This window comes from Chrysochloris asiatica, unplaced genomic scaffold (genome assembly GCF_000296735.1).
Source record: "Chrysochloris asiatica unplaced genomic scaffold, ChrAsi1.0 scaffold00023, whole genome shotgun sequence".
NCBI lineage: Eukaryota > Metazoa > Chordata > Mammalia > Afrosoricida > Chrysochloridae > Chrysochloris > Chrysochloris asiatica.
Genome location: NW_006408541.1, coordinates 14,104,492 through 14,127,516, shown reverse-complemented (window position 1 = coordinate 14,127,516; position 23,025 = coordinate 14,104,492). Strand labels below are relative to the sequence as shown.

Sequence of the window (23,025 nt, the reverse complement as noted above, 5' to 3'; positions counted from 1 at the left end):
TTGTTTAATTTTTTTTAAAAAGTCTAAACCCTGTAGAAAAGTGTCATCACGGGCAGGTGGGAGGCAGGCGGTGTTCATGAATGCCAAGGTCACACTTCGCTGTTTTAGGCTCTTCTCACCGCAGTGACTTCGCCACACATTGAAATTCACGAGGGCACGATCCTGCAGACAGTTAGAACCTGTTACAATATCTACTTGGCCAGCAAAAATCTCATCAATCAAACCACTGCCAAGGCCACCCTTACTCAGATGCTAAATGTCATTTTCACTCGCATGGAAAACCAAGTGGTGAGTGGGCACTTGTCAGGGGCTGAGTGTGGGTGGCGTCCACTGCTGGGGAGGGTTTACTGTGTCGTCTTGGGAGTGGGGTGTAATCACTAACATTGTCAAGTTTAGCCCTCACATTACACGTCTTGCCTGTGCATTCATAATGGTGCTTTTGTTCATCTTTAAAAATCAGAGAGGCTAGCATGAAGTTTGAAATTTGCCTTCAGAGTTTGCTTTGAGTTTTTGTCCAAGGACTTTATTTCCATTTTTGAATTTCATCTTTCTGGTTGGAAAATGTTTTCAGCAGTAGGTTGGTCTATTTTTTTTCCTTCCTTCCTTATCAAGATAGGGACCATTTCAGTTGACTCCTCTTTTTTGTTGACTTCTAGCTGCAGGAGGCCAGAGAATGGGAAAAACCAATCCAGTCAAAACCCCAGTCCCCCGTGATCCAAGGTGCAGCAGTCTCCCCAAAGTTAAGTCATTTGAAGCAGAGCCCAGCACAGAGTAAACCGACAACTCCTGAGAAATCAACCTTGACCAACGGTGATCCTGCTCAGAGTGATCCTGGTAAAAACGGCTCAGAAAACCAAGACGTACCCAGAGAAAGAGGCCAGTCACTCTCAGGTATGGCCCAGGACTCTGTCCATTTCCAGCTGCAAGAGGGAATCAGCCTGCATCCGAGGGCAGCTGGAGTAGTCTGGGAACATCTGCAGGAATTCTCACATGGCATTGTGTCATTTCCGGGCTTCCTCCTCCCATCCCTCCAGCGAGGCGTGATGTCTAATGTAATGCCCTGCTGTCCGCTGTGCTGTTTTCTCTAAGTGGTTCCTGGAAGGTCTCCAGCTGCTATTGCTTGATGTCAGCTTCAGTGCAGTGGGCATTTCCTCTCAGTTCATTATTTAGGTGATTAGTCATTTAATGTCTATCTTATCACCAGAGGAGAATGGGGACCTTGTGTATCACGTAGCCACTGGCTCTCCAGTCCTTGCCCAGTGCCAGCAGTTAGTAGCTACTCAAACATGGGTGAAAAAGCAAGAAAACAGGTGGATGTTTCCAATTTACCAGCATATCTGGCATACATTAGGGCCAGGTGTTACTGGAATGTTGTTTTGTATCTGTTTATCCAAGCCAAAGACAAAAGAGAAAGTTGCCCCAAGAATTGCGCATCTCAGGGAGAGAGAGCAGAAGTGCTGTCTTCATGTGCCTTCTGTCAGGTGTCTTAAAAAAGAGCCGAATGAAGCTCCCAGCCCACCCACCCTGTCTGTCGTCATCATTGCCTTCTTAACTCTCCGGGGCAATGGTTGTTACTGTAACCCTTACTACACGATGCTCAATCCGTAAACATTCATATTTAATCACACTGTAGTAAGCATCGTTGTGCAGATATAAATGCCACTGCAGCCCACTGTCTACACAGGATCCAAAGTCAGCATCTAAAAGCATCAGTTAAATCATGGCCCTACCCTTCTGGAGCCTCTTGGGTAATTTCTCATCCTATGCCATCTGAGTAAAATATATGCCCCCCATGGCTTCCAAGGCCCTGTGTGGTCCAGCCCCTACCCCTTGTCTCTTCTCTTACACTCCAGAAGGGCCAGCATGAAGTGTTTTCATTTCTATACAGTATGTAATACACCAGAACAATGTCAGTAGTGCTGGCTCTCCAGGAACTTGTAAGTGAAGCCCAGAACTCGTAAAAATTGTGGTTTGATTGAAGATCCTCATGAAGGAAGCGTTAAAATAGTTGTTTTGGTTTTGTTGTGTAAGGTAATCCTTTTTGGTCAATGTAAATTAGCAATATTTGCATCTAAAAGTTTAGTCAGTTTACTTTATAAACTCTTTCCCAGAACTAGTTTTCTAAAACACAGCTGGTACCAAGCCTCTTCCACTTAGACAGTTACTATTTTTACATAATGTTGTTGTTAAAGTTCAGTCAGTTCTGACTCAGCAACGCTGTGTAGGGTTTTCTGAGGAGCAGCTGATAGGTTTGAACTGCCACAGTCCAATGTAAATCCTCCAGTGCCACACCAGGAGTCCAGCATAGTTCAACTTAAAATTAAGCCACTCCTCAGTTGTCACAGCCTTGGTAACATAGTGGGTTACATGTTATACTGCTAACTGCAAAGTCAGTAGTTCAAACACACCAGCCGCTCATAGGGAGAAAGAAAAGGCTTTCTGCTCCCGTAAAGATTTACAGCCTCAGAAATCACACAGGGTAGCTTTGAGTTGAAACTGACTCGATGGCACACAGTAGTAATCATAGTAGAAAGCCCTTACTAAATTCTGAGTGTACTACTTTCTGGGGAAGGAAGGCACATCGCTTACCAAGACTCGAGGATACCTGAGTTGAAGGCACAGCCGGAAGCTCTGTCATCCTACAGAAACCAGAGCTGAATAAAATCCAGCTCTTGCCTCCTGATGGAGGGGTGGGCCCCTGGCAGAACAACTGTGACTTATAAAAGGAGAGTGTAAAAGTCAGAGCAGTTGCATGTTCCACAGAGGGAAACTGGAAACCGTAGCAGATGCCGCTAAGTGTTTCCAGATTGCATGGCACAAGCTTACATTGACGCGATATCAGATTGGGCCTTAGGGAAGACTTGCTTGCACCCCTTGCCTTCTGAAATGTTTCTCTAAAGGAACACTTGCATGATCTGCTTCTCTGTCTTCCTTGGAAATGCTTGTGTGTGTGTGTGTGTGTGTGTGTGTGTGTGTGTGTGTGTGTGTGCAGGGACAGATGAAACCCCAGTGGATGGAGCCCAGGAGGTGGTGAAGGAGATCTTAGAAGATGTAGTCTTATCTGCTGTTAAAGGTAAGAACCAAGGACTTAGTCCTCCAAAAAGAATCCTTCATCAAATATGAGGGGGCTTCAATAAGTTCATGGAAAAATACCATTATCTTTTCATTCCTTCTTTTTCTTCTCCCCCATATTTTGAAGCCCTCTTGAATGTTAATGGTGGAGTTTTGTTGTCATTGTCATTCATGGTTTTTCCTCTGGTGATCTCCTGGAACTCTTGGCCCTATTTCTGTTGATTGGTCGTAGTCTCCTACGCGTCTGACCACTCTGGGGTTGGGTGTTCCACATGTCGAAACATACATTGGTCCCTCTTTGTATGCATTCTCTCAAGAGGGGCGTCCAGGATTTTGGGTGGTGGGCTTGGGGCTTTGAGTCCATTGTCACTGAGTTGTCATGGGCAGTCACTGCTGAGTCCGGGGCAGTCCACTTATCAGCAGGGATCGAGTGCACAGGAAGCTCTGTTTCCTTTGGTCTCATGGTATGGTTGCAGTGGGAGTCCATGTGTATTTCTCAGAATAACTGGGAACGTTTTTTTCTTTCTTTTTGCCCAAAATCTCAGGTAGTTGACTACATGTTGGGCATGGCCCCAATGCCATTAATGAGTCAAGAAATCAATCACTTAATTGGGTTCAGTTAGCAGTTTTTTTTAAATGAAAGAATAAAAAAGTGTAATGCAACCTGAACTCACGTACTGGTATAGTGTCGTGTGCTCATGTAGCATTGTTTCTTGAAGCATGTGTTTCTTCAGTTGTTTACTTGCATACATGTATGTACTGGGTCATGAGTTTTAAAATGTATTTCTTACTGAAGGTGTTGTTCAAAGAAATTTGAAAACACCTACATTATCTTTTTGTTAGCATACGGTACCATAAAGCTCTACACAGATTCTTGTATTTATTGAACTCCTTGTAGAAATGTCTTTAAAATAGGATCATTTCATTTTATACCATTAGATTTTTTCCTGTGATCTGTAACAAGAAAAGAGTCCTAGGATGGCTCAGATGATTAAACACTCGGCTACTAACTGAAAGGTTTACAGTTCATACCCACCCAGAGGCACCCTGCAAATTAGGCATTGTGATTTACCCTCAAAAGGTCAGCCTTGAAAACGCTACAGAGCATTTCAATTCTGTAGTGTGATGCGGTTGAAAACGCTACAGAGCATTTCGATTCTGTAGTGTGATGCGGTTGAAAACGCTACAGAGCATTTCGATTCTGTAGTGTGATGCGGTCAGAATTGACACAACCGTAACTAACAGCAACATGACCAGAAGTCATTAATGGTGAATATAGGACTGCTGAATCTCTAGTCCCTAGCACAGAACCGCCACAAAATATGTACTTAATAATTACTTGTTGAATGAATATATGTTCTGTAAAAACATTATTGAAAATCCTACTCATTAAACTGCTCAATGTCCCTTATACATAGATCCACATAACAGGTTCCCCCAAGAGTTCAGTTCTGCTACTCATAAGATACATATATGATGTGTCTATTTCACTGTATGATGTATATATTTCACTATATGATGAGATCTAGTTCATTTTTCACATGGCTTCCTAGAAGCTCAGGTCTACATTTTCTCTGTGTCTGAGGTTTTCTGTCACACCTTTTTCTGTCTACATGAATCATCTTCTCTAACCCCCATAGCATTGGCTCCCCTTTATTTTTCTGTGCCTTTCATGTTTTGTTGTTAGGTTCCATCGAGTCGGTATCGACTCATAGCGACCCTATGCACAACAGATCGAAACACTGCCCGGTCCTGGACCAACCTCACAATTGTTGCCTTGCTTGAGCCAATTGATGCTGCCACTTTGCTGGGGGTCTTCCTCTTTTTCTCTGACCTTACCAAACATGATATCCTTCTCCAGCAACTGGTCCCTCCTGACAACCTACCTGTCTGAAGTATGAGAGACAAAGTTTGGCCATCCTGGCCTCCAAGGAGCACTGTAGCTGCACTTCTTCCAACACAGCTCTGTTTGTTCTTTGGCAGCCCATGGCACTTTCAATATTCTCCTCCAACACCAGAACTCAAAAACATCAATTCTTCTACAGACTTTCTTATTCACTACGCAGCTTTTGCATACATATGAGGTTAATGAAAATACCATGGCTTGGGCCAGGCGCACCTTAGTCCTCAAGCTGACATCTTTGCTCTTTAAAGAGATCTTGTGCAGCAGACTTGCCCAATGCACTACGTCTTTTGATTTCTTGACTGCTGCTTCCATGAATGTTGATGGCTGATCTGAGCAAAATGAAGTCCTTGACAACTTCAATCTTTTCTCCATTTATATGGATGTTGTTTATTGGTCCAGTGGTGAGGATTTTTATTTTCTTTACATTGTGATGCAAAGCATACCGAAAGCTGTGCTCTTTGATCTTCAGCAGTAAATGTTTTTAAGTCCTCTTCACTTTCAGCAAGCAAAGTTGTATCATCTGCATATCTCAGGTTGTTAATGAGTCTTCCTTCAATCCTGATACCATATTCTTCTTCATATAATCCAATTTCTTAGATTATATGCTAAGCACACAGGTTGAATAAGTATGGTGAAAGAATACAATCCTGGTGCACACCTTTCCTAATTTTAAACCATTCAGTGTTCCCTTGTTCTGGTCAAACAACTGCCTCTTGGTCTATGTAAATGTTCTACATGAGCACAAATTAAGTGTTCCAGAATACATATTCTTAACAATGTTGTCCGTAGCTTGTTATGATCCACACACTCAAAAGCCTTTGCGTAGTCAATAAAGCACAAGTAAACATCTTTCTAGTATTCTCTGCTTTCAACCAAGATCCATCTGACGTCAGCAATGATATCCTTCCTCTAACGTCCTATTCTGAAACCGGTTTGAACCCCTGGAAATTCTCTGTAAATGTCTGTTTGCAGCCATGTCTATATTAGCTTAGGTAAAACTTTACTCACGTAGGCTATCAATGATACGGTCCGAGGATTTCTACACACTGTTGAGTCACCTGTTTTTGGAATGGGCACAAATACAGATCTCTTCTAGTCAGTAGGCCAGGTAGCTGTCTTCCAAATTTCTTGGCATAGATGACTCAGTGCCTCATCAGTTTGTTGAAAGATTTCAATTTGTATTCCATCAATTCCCAGAGCCTTGTTCTTTGTCAATGACTTCACTGCATCTTGGACTTCTTCCTTCAGTATCATTGGCTCTAGATCATATGCTACCTCTTGAAATGGTTAAATATCGACCATTTCTTTTTGGTATCTTGACTCTGTGTTCCTCCCATCTTCTTTTGATGCTTTCTTCATCATTCAGTATTTTGCCCAGAGAATCCTTCAAAAATGTAAGTTGAGGTTTGAATTTTTTCTTCAGTTCCGTCAGCTTGAGAAATGTTGAGCGTGTTCTTCCTTTCTGGTTTTCTAACCCCAGGTCTTTGCACATTTTGTTAATAATATTTGACTTTGTCAGATGACCTTTGAAATTTCTATTCAGTACTTGTACCTCCTTACTTCTTCCATGTGCTTTTTGAATACTAGCCCCGTGTAAAAGCATAAGCACCAGTTTAACCAAAGCCTTTTCCGTCTCCTGTCCGTCACAGTGCAGCGGGGATAAGGGAGGGAAAGTGTGATAGCTGGGAAGCTCTGTGAGTAACTTCTCTCTGCTGTCAGGAAGGCTTTTAAGGTAAGGACTAATTTGGCAATGATTTTTGCACTTGTGTTTTAAGAAGCAGCAGAAAAGTATGGCATGACAGAACCCGAGATGGTCCTGGGTGGCTTGGAGGGCCAGGAATCTGCTGTCCCCCCAGGAGTAGATGAAAACTCACAGACCAATGGGATAGCAGACGACGGGCAGTCCATGTCCTCGGCCGACAACCTGGTATGCTGATGAGCCTTTCATTCAGTCTTATTTCTATTTTTACTTTTTATAGAAGATGCAGAATAAATCTCCATCAAAAGAAACAAGAAAAACAAATAAGTCTTGGCCAGTTATGTCGTAGAGTCTGATGTTTTTTGCGTTAGCAGCTTCAATTCCAGGAGTTCACTAATGTTGGTTGTCTATGACATTTGTGTTCAACCCGGTTATTCAGACTCTGCCATACTAATATAGCCTCCCCTTTCTCTTGCCTCACAGAGTAATGTGCATTAATGGAAGGAAAATAAAACGTGTACAGCAAAGGGAAAATAGAGACCTCAAAGGCATCTGTACGCCCATAACACAGATAGCTACTGCTAACATTTTACTTAGATCCTCACTTCGTGTCTCTGCCTCACATTTTGGTCATTCTCACAATTTTTAAGACTTTTTCATAATGCTGTTACACACTTGTGTATGCAGGGTAGTGTAAACATAACTTTTATGTGTACTGTGAAAACCAAAAATTCATGTGACTTGCTTTTTTTGTGTGTGGTGGCCTGGAACCAAACCCATAGTATCTCTAAGGTACTCCGCTCTGAGAACTTCAACTTTGACAAGTAATTGCATTTCTTATTTTTGGGAAGAGCTAACCTTTTTGTTTTGACCCTTGGGTGTTTGTTTTATTTGTTTCTAATATTAGGAATCAGACACACAAGGACATCAAGTGGCTGCTAAGTTCTCTCACATTCTTCAGAAGGATGCTTTCCTCGTGTTCCGCTCCCTTTGCAAGCTCTCCATGAAACCCCTTGGAGAAGGCCCCCCAGATCCAAAGTAAGCATACCATGGTTTTTGGCTCGCTACACCCAAATTACCCAGAAGCACATGGTGCTGGGTCAGAGCCTTGTTCCTGGGCCTTGTCCTCTTGTCACGTGAGCACCGGAATGTCTTTGGGGCTCTCCTACCACTTAGTACATTCATGCAGTTCTTGCAGGCTTCTCACTGACTTGTCTCTGTACCCACCCACCACGATTCTGCTCAGTATAGGCTACAGTCAACATATTCAACTTCTACTACCCCCCCCCTTTTTTTTTTTTTTTCTTTTACCAGTTGCTTTATTTTCCTGATGGGAAGTTCAGAAAGGGTAGGGTGCTTACAAACGTCAGTTCTCTTGGAAACCTCTGTATCATAGATGCAAACTTAACCCCTAGATTTAACCCCAGAAAGCCAGACTCTTCTTTGTAGTGAAAAAACTACTGTAGGAACAAAGACAACAAAGCCTCTGGAGCCAGAGAGACCTGCGTTCACATCCCACCAGCTCCTCCACTTTCCACTTGCTCTTTGTTTGTGTGAGTTACCACACCTTGCCTGGAAAACGGGAACACAGACCAGAACATTGGGGTGATGACTAGATGAAATATTATTGGTGATGTCCTGAGCAAAGGGTCTTATACTTCGTAAAGTTTTATAGTCACTGTTCTTGTTATTAGTCATCTGCTATAATCCTTAACCTGTTCTGTTGAGAATGCTAGCCAGTAGTAGGACCATTAGGAAAATGTTTATGAAAATTTCCCCTTTTACCATGTTTGAACTCTGGGAATTAGGGTGTTCATGATAAAGAGCACCAATTCGTGGAGAGCACCGGTTCTATTCGTTTTTCTGCAGAACCATCACTTCAAAGTCAGTTGACACTTCATGAGGACCCATCTTAGGCCATCTTCCCTCATGCTCTTGATAATTAGGTGCCGTTAGTCATTGTGATCCGTGTCCTCTCAGAAAGTGCTTGTCTCTGGTAGCGTGTTGACACTGTCTCGGGGAGTACGCTGTCTCACACTTGATCCTCTAGCTTGTCTTTGCTTTTCATTTCCTTAATCAGGTCCCATGAGCTCCGCTCCAAGGTGGTCTCCCTGCAGCTGCTCCTCTCTGTGCTACAGAATGCCGGCCCTGTCTTCAGGACACACGAAATGTTCATCAACGCAATCAAGCAATATCTCTGTGTGGCATTGTCCAAAAATGGCGTGTCATCGGTGCCCGATGTCTTTGAGCTGTCTCTTGCCATTTTTCTTACTCTTCTTTCAAACTTTAAGACGCACTTGAAAATGCAGATTGAGGTATGGACTTCAAATTTACTTTTTTTTTTTTAATTTGATAACATACATCTCAAATGTCTCAGTGTGGCTCTGTAGAATAAGCACTCTACTGCTCACCACAACGTCAGCAGTTCAAAACCACCAGCCGCTCCTCAGAAACCCTGTATACAGGGTTGCTATGAGTTGGAACCGACTCAGTGGCACTTAGCAACAACAACAACCCAAAAGAGAGACCATTCAGATGGCCACCAAATAATTGAAAGGATGCTTAACATCATTAGCCATCAGAGAGATGCAAATCAAAACCATAGTGAGATACCCTTTCACTTCCCGTAAGATGCTAAGATTTAAAAAACAAAATGAGTGTTAGCAAGGATGTGGAGAAAGTAGAACCCTGAACCATTGCTGATGGGAATGCAAAATGGTAGTTGTGATGGTCCCTCAAAAACTAAAACTCGAACCACCATTGTTGTTACTGTTGTTGTTAAGTGCTGTGGAGTCAGTTCTGACTCATAGTGACCCTGTGTAGGGTTTCCGAAGAGCGGCTGGTGAGTTTGAACCACCGACCTTGCAGTTCAAACCGACTTTGCGGTTTAGCACATTAACCCACAGTGCAGAACTACCATATGACCCAGCAATTCCACTCCTCGGTACATACCCAAATGACTTGAAAGCAGAGACTCAAAACAGGACTGATAGACCAGTCTTCATTGTAGCACTCGTCATAGCCAAAGGGAGAAAACAGCCTAAGTGCCCATCAGATGAATGGCTCACTTAAAGGAGGGAACTGCTGGTGTCACCATCTTTTTGAATGAACGAAAGAGAAATATCTTTTCAGAAAGAAACTACTGCCCCAAATCTTACATTGCCAGAGGTTTCAATAACATGGCCCAGGTGCTTGACTCAACCGCCTAAACATGTTTGTTTGGTCTTTAAATCTTTTGAGAGAATTTGACTTTGTTGTCAAATTGAGAAATCAGATTTTACATGAGAATCCAGGTTTTGGGTTTCTCTAGAACAATTGCAGCACTGGTCCTACATTCCCACGTGGCCACTCTTGGCTGGAGCGGAGAGGCAGCTGCTCCCGCTCACGGCGTCCATGCCCACACGGAGCCAGGCAGATGTACACTGCTCTTCCTTCTGCCCAGACCACTTGGCTTACTGTGGGATTTGCTCGTCCTCTGAAGCCTTGTAGCTGTGAGCCCTAACTTGACAGTCTTAACTGGTGTCCTTCTTTGTCTGCTTATCATATAGGTCTTTTTCAAAGAGATTTTCCTGAACATTTTAGAAACGTCCACGAGTTCCTTTGAGCACCGGTGGATGGTCATTCAAACTCTGACAAGGATCTGTGCAGGTATTTGCATCCTGAGCTTGTACCTCCATTTGACTCACTCAGTTGCATCTGGGCTCTGGAAACTGAGGCATGGAAAGTGTTTCTAAGCTAATTCTCAACTAATGAGTGTCCCACCTCATTTCTACCCCATTCTTTAGAGGTTGACTAGGCCAGCTCTGTTGGCCCAGAACTCTCCTGGTTTTAGCACTGAAAAGTCCCACATACTGGGAAACCCCTCAGTCCTAGCAAACCAGGACACTTGGTCACCCTACCTATAACCAGGACACTTGGTCACACTACCTATAACCAGGACACTTGGTCACCCTACCTATAACCAGGACACTTGGTCACCCTACCTATAACCAGGACACTTGGTCACCCTACCTATAAGCTGAATGCTGTTAGTCACAGGGTCCAGGATACTTGTGCTGCTAACTCTCAGCTTTGTTCTGAGTTGGGTAGAAGTGGGTTCTCCTTACACTGTGTAATTATGTGGTTATGAACTAACATTTTACTTGTCAGTCATCAGATGTGATTTCATGAGACTTCTAGAACTTTAGGAGGGAGAGAGTGGGGCCATTGTTATCCCTTTTTTGATGAGGGAAGTGAGCCTTGGCAAACTGCCTGAGACTCCAGTTACTATAGAAGCATCCTAAAAACAAGGCCTTCCAACTTCCTGCCCTGCCTTCATTTATCTCCTAATTCGGGTGTGGCCTGCTGAGATCCCTTGACTCACGGGAAAAGTTTTGAGCACAGAGATCTCATATAATAAAGGAAACATAACTGCTCTTTTTCTTTGATCAGAATTTCTAATAGCTGTGTGTTGTCTTCCAAGATGCCCAGTGTGTTGTGGATATTTATGTCAACTACGACTGTGATTTAAACGCTGCTAACATTTTTGAGCGCCTTGTAAATGATCTATCAAAAATCGCTCAGGGAAGAAGTGGACACGAGCTCGGGATGACCCCTCTGCAGGTAAAATACCATGAGACACTCATTGACATCTTTACATCCATTCATTGTAAGCACTGGGCTGTGAACCACAGGTCAGCTCTTTGAGCCCATCAGCCCTTCCACTAGAGAAAGATGAGGCTTTCTGCTCCTGCAAAGATTTAAAACCTTGGAAACCCTATACACGGTCACTATGATTCAGAACCAACTCCATGGCACTTAGTAATGACAAAACCATGTGCCAGCAAGAGAGCACAATGGCTCTATAGGATAAGCACTAGACCGCAAATCCCAAGGTTGGCAGTTCAAGCTGCTCTGCAGGAGAAAGACAGGCTTTCTGCTCCTGTAAAGATTTCCAGCTTTGGAAACCCTATACAGGGTCGCTGTGAGTCAGAATTGGCTTGAAGGCACTTAGCAACAACAACCACCGATTGCTTACTTAAGTACTGTTGTTGGGTTTTTTTTTTAATTCTAGGATGAGCATGTAATTGGAATACATTTGTGGATATTCAGGATATAAGATTATGCTCAGGATCACATATTTGCTACGTCATACAAAAAGTTTCTTCTTCATATTTCAGAGTTACTGATTAAGACCGTTTATAGGTTTTTTGTTGTTGTTGTTTTTAAGGGAAAGTGTTTTGTTTCATTTTCTGTCACAACACAGCATTAACGAAAGCTTAAAAAAGATCCAAATGGCATTGTTCGTTTAGGAGTGGACACATCCCATCCATGTTTCTGATGCTGAAATGTTTGTAACCTGAGAGGTGCTTTTACAAAGAACTCTTAATACTTAATCTTCCATTGGCTTCTCCTTGGGTTTTCTGTGATTGTCTACTGTCCTTAGAATTCCCTGAAAATACCATTTGTTGTTATTGTTAAGTGTCACTGAGTCAATTCTGACTCATAGTGACCCTGTGTAGGGTTTCCAAGGAGCAGCGTGTGTGTTTGAACTGCTAACTTTGTGGTTCGCAGTCCAGAGAGCACCACAGGTGTCTGCAGTGTTACCTGCTAAGTCTCTGTGCCATGTCACTTCTGTCCATGTCACTTCTGTCCTCTAGGAGCTCAGTCTGAGGAAGAAAGGCCTGGAATGCCTGGTTTCCATTCTCAAGTGCATGGTGGAGTGGAGCAAGGACCTGTACGTGAATCCCAACCATCAGACCAGCCTCGGTGAGTGCACCCGTGTCCCTGCTGCCACCAGCTCCATTCGTGATGCCTACCTGCCCCTGTGGTCTTGGTGTGGTGGTCTTCTAACCCAGCAAAACACTCTCGTTTGCTGTCCACATGCTGCTGCTTTAATTCATCTGGTGGCATCTTTTGGGGAATTGGTGCGCTAACCTTTTTTTTTTTTTATTTTTCTAAAGCTTTTGGTAAATATGTATGTCACAAAACATTTGCCATTTTAAGCTTTCTCTTTCCACATGGAGACCCAGTTGCTCCCCTTTTCTCTCAGTAGTCTTTTTCCCCTTGCTGATCCACCACCTTTATGACACATTCCACTCCCTTGTGTATATGAGCTGCTCTATTGGTCTGTCTGTTCCTGTGCCCACATTGCACTTTTCAGATGGCTAGAGTTGTAGAATACGTTTTGGTATCTCCTAAGGGCAAGTTACCCTGTTTATTGTTCTCCTTTGAATAACCAGACTTTGACTCTTTCTCGTGAGTTTTAGAAATAACTTGCCAAGTTCCATGAACAGTAAGTGTCCACGTGACACGGATTTCATGGTGATGACACTGATGGTAAACATTTGATTGCTAGTGATCTGGGAAAGGGACCCCCGAAGGCAGACACACAGCTGTGTCTGTGTCCCGTCTGCTTACTTGGTTTCCTTTGCACTTGTGTCATTGCAGGTCAGGAGAGGCTCCTGGATCCAGAAATGGGGGACGGGAGAGGCCTCGACATGGCACGACGGAGCAGTGTGACGTCCATGGAGTCCACGGTGTCCTCAGGGACCCAGGTGGCTATCCAGGATGATCCGGAGCAATTTGAGGTCATCAAGCAGCAAAAGGAAATCATTGAACATGGCATTGAGCTGTGAGTGTGGCTGCGGCTCTAGCGGCCTCTCCTGGGGCATCAGACTAGGCTCTTGTCTTTTCTGGGCACCTGGAACTGACCCCTGAAGGGAAAGGCCTGTGCAGAAGGCACATGCTGCCTGGAGACGAGTTTGACTGAGGTGGGTGGGATGGAAGAGAGAGAGTGTGTGTATGAGAAGATACCGTGCGTGTATGTGGTTCTTTCCTGCCTTTTTTTCCCTCCTAATGAAAAAAAATATCAGACAAATCTAGAAAGTACAGAGAAGTATTAAGCAATAATATAAAAATCCCTCCCTAAGAGGAAATCACTATTGGCAACAATTTTTTCCAGCTACATACTAATAAATATATATATTTTGAGAAAATTTAACACTCCATTGTTTGTTTATAATGGATATTTTTTCCAGAAGCATTTGAAAGTAATTTTAACAAACATTGGGAGTTCTGGTACATTACTATAGGATAAACCCCGGACTGCTAACAGCAGTTCAAATCCACCAGCTGCTTCTTGGAAACCCTATTCAGGATTGCTATGGGCTGGAACTAAATCAGCAGCATTTAAAATGACTTACTTATTTATTTATGTATGTTTTTTTCAGAACCATTTGAAAGTAACTTGCAAATATCAGGATATGTTAGCCCTCCCTCTTAAAAAATAAAGTTTTGCAATTAACTGTAACATCCTTGTTTTCTAGCCTTCTGTGCCAATCCACACATCTACACACAAGCTCGTATCATGTCCAACTTTTGAATGGCCTGATTTACTTTGTAAATTCAGTGTATTTTAAAACAGCAAGTTAGAATATTCATATTATAATTGAAGTATTGATCTCCTTTCCTCTTTCATCATCCATATATCCCTCCAGTCTCTTCTCCTTAGAGCAGCTAATGTAATCTTTAAAAACATAAATCAGTAGTGCTTCTGTTTGTAGCTCCTAGTGCATGCTGTAGTGTCTGGGTCTGAAAGGCTTGTCAGCAGCCATCCAAAGTAGAATCATTGGTCTCTATTTACCTGGAGTCACAGAGGAAGGAAAGTCAGGAATAGGAGGAGCATGTAGAATGTGTGGCTAATTGCCTTTGTGAACAACTGCCTCCTTTGCCATGGGACCAGAACTGGATGGTCCTCAGCTACCATTACTGAACTCTCCTATGGAAGAATCCTGATCAAAGAGAGGGAAATGCAGAACAGAATTTCAAATTTTTATATACTCTAAACTTTCTGCAGTCGTGGGGCTGAATAGACCCCTGAAACTTGTGCCCTGAAATAATTTTTAAAGCAAAAATATTCCTTGGAATCTTCTTAAGCCAGAACATAGTTTGGCTTAACTAGTAAAAAAAGGTCTGCTTCAAGCATGGTGTGCTTTTAAATACCCTAGCTGTAAGGGATCAAACTGATAACAACAAACTCAAAAAATGAGATAGGAAACTTTGAGGTCAGTGATTTTATGTCAGTGGAGGAAGAACAACACAGAAAAGGAGGGTGAGAATGAGTGTCATCAGTGTCACTAAATTTTATGTGTAGAAACTTCAATTGGTGTGTGTTTTTCTGAGTGTATTCTCAACAACAACAAAATAAAATTTTAAGGAAAATAATAACTCGGGTCTTTACCGCTCCTGCTGACCGGTCTCTCAGGTTCCCTGTGTCCTCACTGACCTCATCTCCTGCCAGACTTCCGAGTCACACAATGCATTTTTCAGTCCCTTGACTCCTTTATCCTCCATATCTTCCTCAAAGACGGCTCCTGTCACCATGCGATCTCAGCAGGTCCTGAGTTAACTCTCCATCCTTGTACTCTATCTGTCCTTCACAGCGCTTGCCCCAGTTTGTCCTTAGATACGAGTACCATGCTTTCTAGTGCACAGCCTGGTGAAATGTAAGTTGAATTTACACCACAGTTAGGTTTTCTATGTATAACAAAAAAAATTAAAATAATAGTGTTTAGACTGTTTCTCATGCAAGTCAAAGAAATCCAAACGTGATCAGTCCAGGGCTTTTCTGGTGGCTTGATACACATCAGGTACGCAGGCAGGCTCTTTTTAGCTTTCTGTTTCACTATCCTCAGCACATGATTTTTACCTTCAAGGTTGCCTCTTAGTCTCAATCGACTGCTGGGGCACCAGCTATCACACATATATTCTGGGAAAGAAGAAAAGGAAAAAGGCAAAAAGATAGTACCTCTCAGTGGAGTCTGTTTTGTTTAAAGATCTTCCTGGAGGCTGATAATGTCTCCCTTAAGCAAAAGAACCTACTCCCTTTTGTTGTTGGTTCATATCCAGCTCTATCATTTATAAAAAGACTTTAATCATGTGACCATAGTTTGTGTAAAGGAGACAGGGAAATACCGTTTATGTGGAGGGGTTTGTGTTCTCAGCTGAACGTGTAGGTTCTATTCGTGTTGGAGAATGGGAGGATGAGACTCAGTGATAGCCAGCAAACTCTTGTTAGATGGAATTCAGAAGAATTAACCAGGACACACAGGACCGTCCTCACTGACGTGATGACTCATAACTGCTGCACCTGCTAGCCATATCCTTCCTTCAGATTTTGAAATGAGCAGCCTGTGTCCCATCTCTTGTTGAAACAGGTTCAATAAGAAACCCAAGAGGGGGATCCAGTTTCTCCAGGAACAGGGCATGCTGAGAACATCGGTTGAAGACATCGCCCAATTCCTGCACCAGGAGGAGCGCCTAGATTCTGTAAGTCTCGGGGTTTGCCACTTGCATGGGTGTTCTTTCAGGTGATTGTGACACCTCACACACTTTAGCCTAGAGATTTCCTGGCCCCGAGTGCAATGGCTATTGTCCAGATCCCTGATGACAACAGTCCTGTATATATGCCTTAGCCAGTATTGTAAAAGCTTTTTGATGGGAATAAACAAGCCCCGCCCCCCCAAGCCAGTTGTTGTGAATCTGGTGAAATAGTGGCAGAGCTCTGAGCTCCCTTGGCCAACTCGAAATGGTCATTTTAGTTGCCCATCTTCACCCAAGCTCCTCCTGAGCACCCTCACCATCCCCTCTGCTTGTAAAGCTCCGGACCACCTCTCCCTTCCTCTGTGGCAGGATAGGCTAAGCCAGGAACGGCAGGGTGGACGGGCAGGCTCAGGGATCAGCTAGCTTTTCTAGCAGGCTGGCCTCTTGTGGACAAGTAGGGCCCAGCGCATTCCACTCCCCCTTTTGGTGATGTGCCTTTCACTGTAGGGTTAATAGTCAGTGATTTCTAGATGTGAGTGAGTACTTATGTTTCAGACCCAAGTAGGTGATTTTCTGGGAGACAGCACAAGATTCAACAAGGAGGTGATGTATGCCTACGTGGACCAACTGGACTTCTGTGATAAGGAATTTGTCTCAGCCCTGCGAACATTCTTGGAAGGTTTCCGCCTGCCGGGGGAGGCCCAGAAGATTGATCGGCTAATGGAGAAGTTTGCTGCACGATACATAGAGTGCAACCAGGGGTGAGTCCCTGGAGGTTTGCTTGTTTAGTTCCTTCCACATCAGTCGTCTTTTTGCCACCTCAGTGCCAACCTTAGTTTAGCTGGAAGATGGGTTACGCTTTCTAAATTTGTGCCAAGCAGCTGAAGTTTCTTTTCACCATGTGCCTAGTACTGTGCTAAGGAATTATCTCACCTACGCCTCACAGCAACCCTGAATCTGTTCCCATTCTACAGACAAGGAGACTGAGCACCAGAGAGGAGGAGTAACTTGCCCAAGCTCATACAACTAGAGCCCACACTATTAACTACTAGGCAGTTGACCACATCTTTGCTAGTCAAGAATAAAATCAAATCAAACTCATTATCATCGAGTCTATGCTGACTCATAGCAACCCACCCTATCTAGGGTTTTTAAGACTTAAGTGTCACGGGAGCAGACAGCATCATTTTTCTCCCAAACAGTGACTGGTGATTTTGAACCCCTAACCTTGAGGTTGGCAGCCTACCAACATGTATCCCACAGCATCACTTTGAGGTCTCCTTAGTCAAGAATAGCTTCCTGATTTAATATGCATGTCAGAGCTAAAAAATTGGGGCTTTTCTCTGACTTGATACTGCAGGTTACAAAGATGGCTGTAGAACTAATAAAAACCACCGAAGTATGTGATCTCAAGACCTTTTTTGGTGGGTGATTCATGTGTTTGTATGAAGTGGGAACAGAAAGGGAGTTAACTTTATTAAGATGCCTCCTATGCGTCAGCCATGCAATGAGTCGTACGTGCATTATTCAGTCTAACGATAACCCTGGGAGTAGAACCCTCGTTTTACAAATGAGAAAATGGAGGCTCCAAAATCAGTCAGCTAGTAAGCAGCAGAGAGCAGGTTGAATGTGAATATGTCTAACTTGTCTTTTCCATGAGCACAACGTCTGAATATACTGTGGACGTGATTTGGAAACTTCATGGGAAATGTTATTTCCTCTGAAGTTAATTTGGTTTTCATACTAATTGGTCCCGATCTCCCGAGTGTGTGGCAAGCTATCCTCGTGAGCAAAGGCAGCATCTGGTCATTTTAACAGAGTAGACATTAGAATTTACTGGAAGACATAATTAGATGGTATTTGGCTGTAAGTATCTCTCCTGTGTGGACCTGGGGACCTTGTTGTCTGTAATCAGTAACTATGTGACCCAATTACATTTCCTATTAGAATGTCTTGTATTCATCAAAATTCCTACCTTTCCTATTGGGAACAGTTTGCTCAGACCAGTTTTTCTTGCTTCAGCCTCACATCTTATGAGACTGCGCATCTACAGTTGTTGGGTTTTTTTCCATTCTTGCCTGAGGCAAAAAAAAAGTCAGACTTCAATGGCATTTTTGTTTAGCACAACATAAATTTTTTCCTTTTTATTTCTATAGTTAAATATTATAATGGATCATGAGGTGGTAAATAATAACTGAGAAAGCAGTTAGGGAGTTCTAATGGGACAGTTAAGTGCTTGGCTGCAAACCGAAAAGTAGGCGCTTTGAACCCACCCAGCACCTCTGCAGGAGAAAGACCACTTAACGTAAATGTTGTTGTTGTTGTTGTGAAGTGTTAAAGTCATTCGGTTGTGACCCTAGAAGACCCTCTGGTGAGTCACCCGGAGTCAGAGGCAGCTGTAACCGCACCCAGCAGCAGAACTACAGTTTCTGACAGCTGTGTACCCAGAGCCTTGGGCAACACGTGGCACAAACTAGTTGCTCCCAAGGACAAGACTAGGGTGAGGCAGGCAAGGCACCTTTATGCATGTGTCAGGAGGCCTCACAGAGGATGGTGCAGGGCCGGCCTTCCAGAATTGTGGGCCTGGAGGCCTCAATTGCTAGCCTCAGACTCCTTGTGTCAACCCTGGATATTCCTTACAGGTCTTTTGTTTTTGTTTTTTTTTTTTGTTTTTTTTTAATCAACTTGAAACTGCTTTATTCCTAGAAGCCTAGGCCCTGACACATTCTTAATTAGCTTCTTCCCCTCTCTGGATCACTAACAAACGGTAGGTGGTGATGAAAGCGTGGGCCTCCCACAGAGCATTCGCCCTGACACTTGTGAGGTTGGCCTTCATCAGCCTTGTCCCCTTCAAGCCTCATCTCCATTGTTGTTGTTTACACCTGGAGTCTTCTCTTCCAGGCAAACTCTGTTCGCCAGCGCTGACACCGCCTATGTCCTAGCGTACTCCATTATCATGCTGACCACGGACTTGCACAGCCCTCAGGTAGAATATTCCAGTGGTTTGTCTGTCCTGACAGCTAAGTAAATAGCCTTTTGTAAGCCATTGAATGTTTTCAACATGGTTTTTGTTTTTTAATTTCAGGTAAAAAATAAAATGACAAAAGAGCAGTATATTAAAATGAATCGAGGAATTAATGATAGCAAAGATCTACCAGAAGAGTATCTCTCAAGCATCTATGAGGAGATAGAAGGCAAGAAAATCGCCATGAAAGAAACAAAGGAGCATACGATTGCAACCAAATCTACAAAGCAGAGTAAGGCCTAGTGTAGCACATCCTATTAATTCCAACTTCCTTCCAAGTGTATTGGAATTTATCTGCCTGTCTTAATAGGAAATGTGATTAAATTATGATTTTACTAGTTCTTTCACGTTACCATCTTGCTAGATTTTTTATTAGAAACAAGAAGGAATTTAATATAACTAGTCTGAGAGCTAAATTACCAAAAGAAAAAAGAGTTGCTTGAAACCTTGCTGTAATTCCTGTGGTAATTGTGCCCGGCTCCATTACCATTCTGTTAGTTACGGCCCCTGTGGAGTAGCAATTTCCTTGTCAGAGAGGCAGCACTGTTGGGGTTTCCAGTGCAGGCTCCAGCCCTAGATTTTACTCAGAGCTTTGTAACCCTGAGTAAGTTACTTAACCTCTCTCTGCTCCGTTGGCCCCGTCTGTGAAACAGCCACATGCAGTAGCTGGGAGGATTTATGAAGTAGTCATTCACGACGTTGTTTGGAGCAGTGCCTGCCTCGCACACAGCAAGCACTCAGTGAGTGGCTGTTGTTGTCATTGTTACGTGCCGTCAAGTGGTAGCCGCTGCTACTGTGCTCTGATTTCTTTGTAGATGTAGCGAGTGAAAAGCAGCGGCGACTGCTGTACAATTTGGAGATGGAACAAATGGCGAAAACAGCCAAAGCTCTGATGGAGGCCGTGAGCCACGCCAAAGCCCCGTTTACAAGCGCTACTCACTTGGACCATGTCCGGCCAATGTTCAAAGTGAGTGTCCTGAGAAGTTAGCGAGGCTTGGTGCTGGAGTTGACCAGCAGGAAGCTGACCAGGGAGTTGATGGTGGCGAGGAGGCCAGACCATGACTAAAGTGAATCCTTCCCAGACGCCCTGTAATCCTACTAGGGAAACACCAGCATTGGCCAAGGGTCTCTACTTGGGAGTCAGGAGGTCTGGGTTTGAATCCTGGCTTTCAGACTTTGTAGCTATGTGACCTTGGTCAGGTTACTCAGTCTCTTGCTTCATCACCTGTAAACTGGGAACAAATATACCATTGCTGAGGACTGCTAGGAGGACTGAATTAATTACTCAGATAAAGAGAGTTTTATTGAGACATGTCAATTCTGAGGCCTAAGGGTTAGATTATCAGATGAGATCCTTGCTGTCTAGAAGAGATACATGTTCAATATCCTGTTGGGTGGTCAACTCTGGGTATTTATGAGCTTTTATTTCCAGAGAATTCACAAGAAGGTTGGAGGAAAAGTCAAGTCTAAAACAAGTTTAATCAGGGAGTGGTCACTAAACTAAGTTTATAGAGCAGATAATCGTGTATAGGTTTTATATTGCATGTTGTTGTTGTTAAGTGCTGGTTCTAACCTATAGCAACCCTATATAAGGTTTCTGAGGAACGGCTGATAGGCTTGAACTACCAACCTTGTGGTTCAAACTGACCTTACAGTCCAGCGCATTAACTCTACAGCACCACACTCTTTATGTTGCATGCCAACCTCTAATTGGAAATTGCTGCCTGGAGCATTGTCTATGGAGTCCTGGGGTGGCACTGTAGGATGAGCATTCAACCTGAAAGTTGCTTTGATGAACTGTAGGTAGGGTCAGCGGTTCACACTCACCAGCTGCTCCTCGGAAACCCTGTACAAGCAGAGTCACTGTGAGTTGGGATCAAGTCAACAGCACTTAACACTAACAAGCCCCATATAGACTCAGCAATAGTTAGAGATGTCTGCTGTGGACACAGGCATAGTAGCCATCCTTCATTTAGTGTGTAGCACATTTATGGTGATGACGGTCCACAATTTAGGAGGAACTGCTTTATATAGCAAATAGATTGAGATCAAAACAGTGAACTTGGGATCCTGGCTGTGCCCTTCGCAATGCCTTTAAGTGCTCTTCCCAACTTTTGGATGTATTGAAACTGTCCTTCCTTCCTTGTTAGCTGGTGTGGACGCCACTCTTGGCAGCCTACAGCATCGGGCTGCAGAACTGTGATGACACTGAAGTTGCTTCCCTGTGTTTGGAAGGCATTCGCTGTGCAGTCCGAATCGCCTGCATCTTTGGAATGCAGGTGGGTATACACCAACAAGCTGCAGAGATGCTGGTGGGCTTTAGATTTGAACAAACTGAGAAGCTATCAAAAGTTTCCAGTTAGCCAAACGTCTCAGCAAACTACTTACTCATGCCCACTGGGACAAAATCCATAAGTGTGTCGGCCTCCCTTGAGAGGTAGATTGGGATTAGAACCTTTCAGTTTATGTAGAGTTCAAATTATTGATTGGATGTGAGAAAACAGCCTTACTACCCATCTGCCCAAGATACCCAAGTAATGTAGTGGGTTACAAGATGAACTGCTTATAGCAAAGGCAGCAGTTTGAAAACAGAAAGATGAGGCTTTCTGTCCTGTAAAGCCATACAACCTCAGAAACCCTATACAGGGTCAGTTAGAACCAACTCAGTGACACACATCCGCCATCACCACCACCCATTGCCTAGCTTACCTGCCTTAGTGCTTAAGATTTTCTTTTCTTTCTTTTTTTTTAATTTTAAGATCAGTTCTCCTTATTCTTAATTCTTCTCAGGGGAAACATAATTTCTTGCAAATGTGGTCTGTAAGCCTTTTGAATCCTGAAAAAGTCCAGCAGATAAATACAATTCTCAATAGACTGCTTTAAAATCTGGAGCTTGTCCATCCCATGCATCACCTTCTAAATTAGTAAGAATTGACATTTATCTTGAAAAGCTCAGACTTCTGTTTCCATTCATGCTAGTTAGACATTTTCTCCTGGACCAGGACCTCAATTCTGCTCCTTCCCAGTCATGTGCCACTGGACCAGCTAACACCTCTCTGAGACACCTATTATCTCCTCGTTCATAGACTTGAGAAGATAGCCCTCCCTTGCAGGATTATGGTAGATGTTCAGATTTATGTGACGAGCTTTGCGTCCAACACATTTCTCCCATGCTCCCTCCATGAGGACTGAGATGTAAGACAGATAAGTTTGATTGCAATCTCTTAGGAAGGAGAGAGTTAGCTCTGAGACATGTGGTGGTGCACAGACTTTGGTGGGCTGTTCAGAAGCACGAAGGCACCAGCCTACAGTAACAGTGACTCCTGATCATGGTTCAAACCCACCCTCTGGAGGAAGATGGTGACAGTCTGCTTCTGTAAAGGTTATAGTCTTGGAAACCCTCTAGAGACGTTCACTCTGTTCTAGAGGATCGTTGTGATCCAGAATTGACTAGATGGCAATGGGTTTGGTTCTGTTCAGTCTGTGTAGTTCATCTCCAGTTCAGGTTTGGCTTGGGTTTATGCATAGAGCTTGTTGTGCATAGAGCTTGTTAACATGTTACAGAAGTATCCCAGGAGGCCAGTCCCTCGATGTGAGGAGAGTCACACTAAGGCTGGAATCAGAATCACAGTGTTCTCGCCTGGGCTTCTGTTAACAGCTGGAACGAGATGCCTATGTTCAGGCTCTGGCTCGCTTCTCCCTGCTGACGGCCAGCTCCAGCATCACGGAGATGAAGCAGAAGAACATTGACACCATAAAGACACTTATCACAGTGGCTCACACCGACGGCAACTACCTTGGGAATTCCTGGCACGAGGTATGTCTGTCTCTGAAAGCCTATTAATTGCTTTTTCTTAATTGGGGGAACCTACAGATTCAAAGAGCTTCAAGAGGGAAAGTAGAAAGGAATTAGGAAAAGTGTGTAATGTTGTGAGAAAATGATCACAGTATACTAAGTAAAAAGTCATCAGACATTGTAAGGCACAGCCTCTGTGTCAAACGGAGAAGAAAGCTTCAAAG

At 43.5% G+C, this 23,025-nt stretch overlaps 1 protein-coding gene across 1 annotated transcript in view; it reads left to right on the top strand.

Annotated features, from left to right (window-relative positions):
- The window catches only part of ARFGEF2 (ADP-ribosylation factor guanine nucleotide-exchange factor 2 (brefeldin A-inhibited)), a 110,219-nt gene that overhangs the window by 37,504 nt on the left and 49,690 nt on the right, over positions 1 to 23,025 (top strand). The window contains exons 5-21 of the mRNA XM_006839201.1: positions 109 to 288; positions 657 to 891; positions 2,993 to 3,073; positions 6,754 to 6,905; positions 7,585 to 7,715; positions 8,758 to 8,992; positions 10,226 to 10,325; positions 11,140 to 11,279; positions 12,317 to 12,425; positions 13,107 to 13,290; positions 15,875 to 15,986; positions 16,536 to 16,741; positions 18,882 to 18,966; positions 19,066 to 19,237; positions 19,821 to 19,972; positions 21,156 to 21,284; positions 22,664 to 22,822. Coding sequence (XP_006839264.1) covers positions 109 to 288; positions 657 to 891; positions 2,993 to 3,073; positions 6,754 to 6,905; positions 7,585 to 7,715; positions 8,758 to 8,992; positions 10,226 to 10,325; positions 11,140 to 11,279; positions 12,317 to 12,425; positions 13,107 to 13,290; positions 15,875 to 15,986; positions 16,536 to 16,741; positions 18,882 to 18,966; positions 19,066 to 19,237; positions 19,821 to 19,972; positions 21,156 to 21,284; positions 22,664 to 22,822 — 2,562 coding nt within the window. The remainder of the gene's footprint in view (positions 1 to 108; positions 289 to 656; positions 892 to 2,992; positions 3,074 to 6,753; positions 6,906 to 7,584; positions 7,716 to 8,757; positions 8,993 to 10,225; positions 10,326 to 11,139; positions 11,280 to 12,316; positions 12,426 to 13,106; positions 13,291 to 15,874; positions 15,987 to 16,535; positions 16,742 to 18,881; positions 18,967 to 19,065; positions 19,238 to 19,820; positions 19,973 to 21,155; positions 21,285 to 22,663; positions 22,823 to 23,025) is intronic.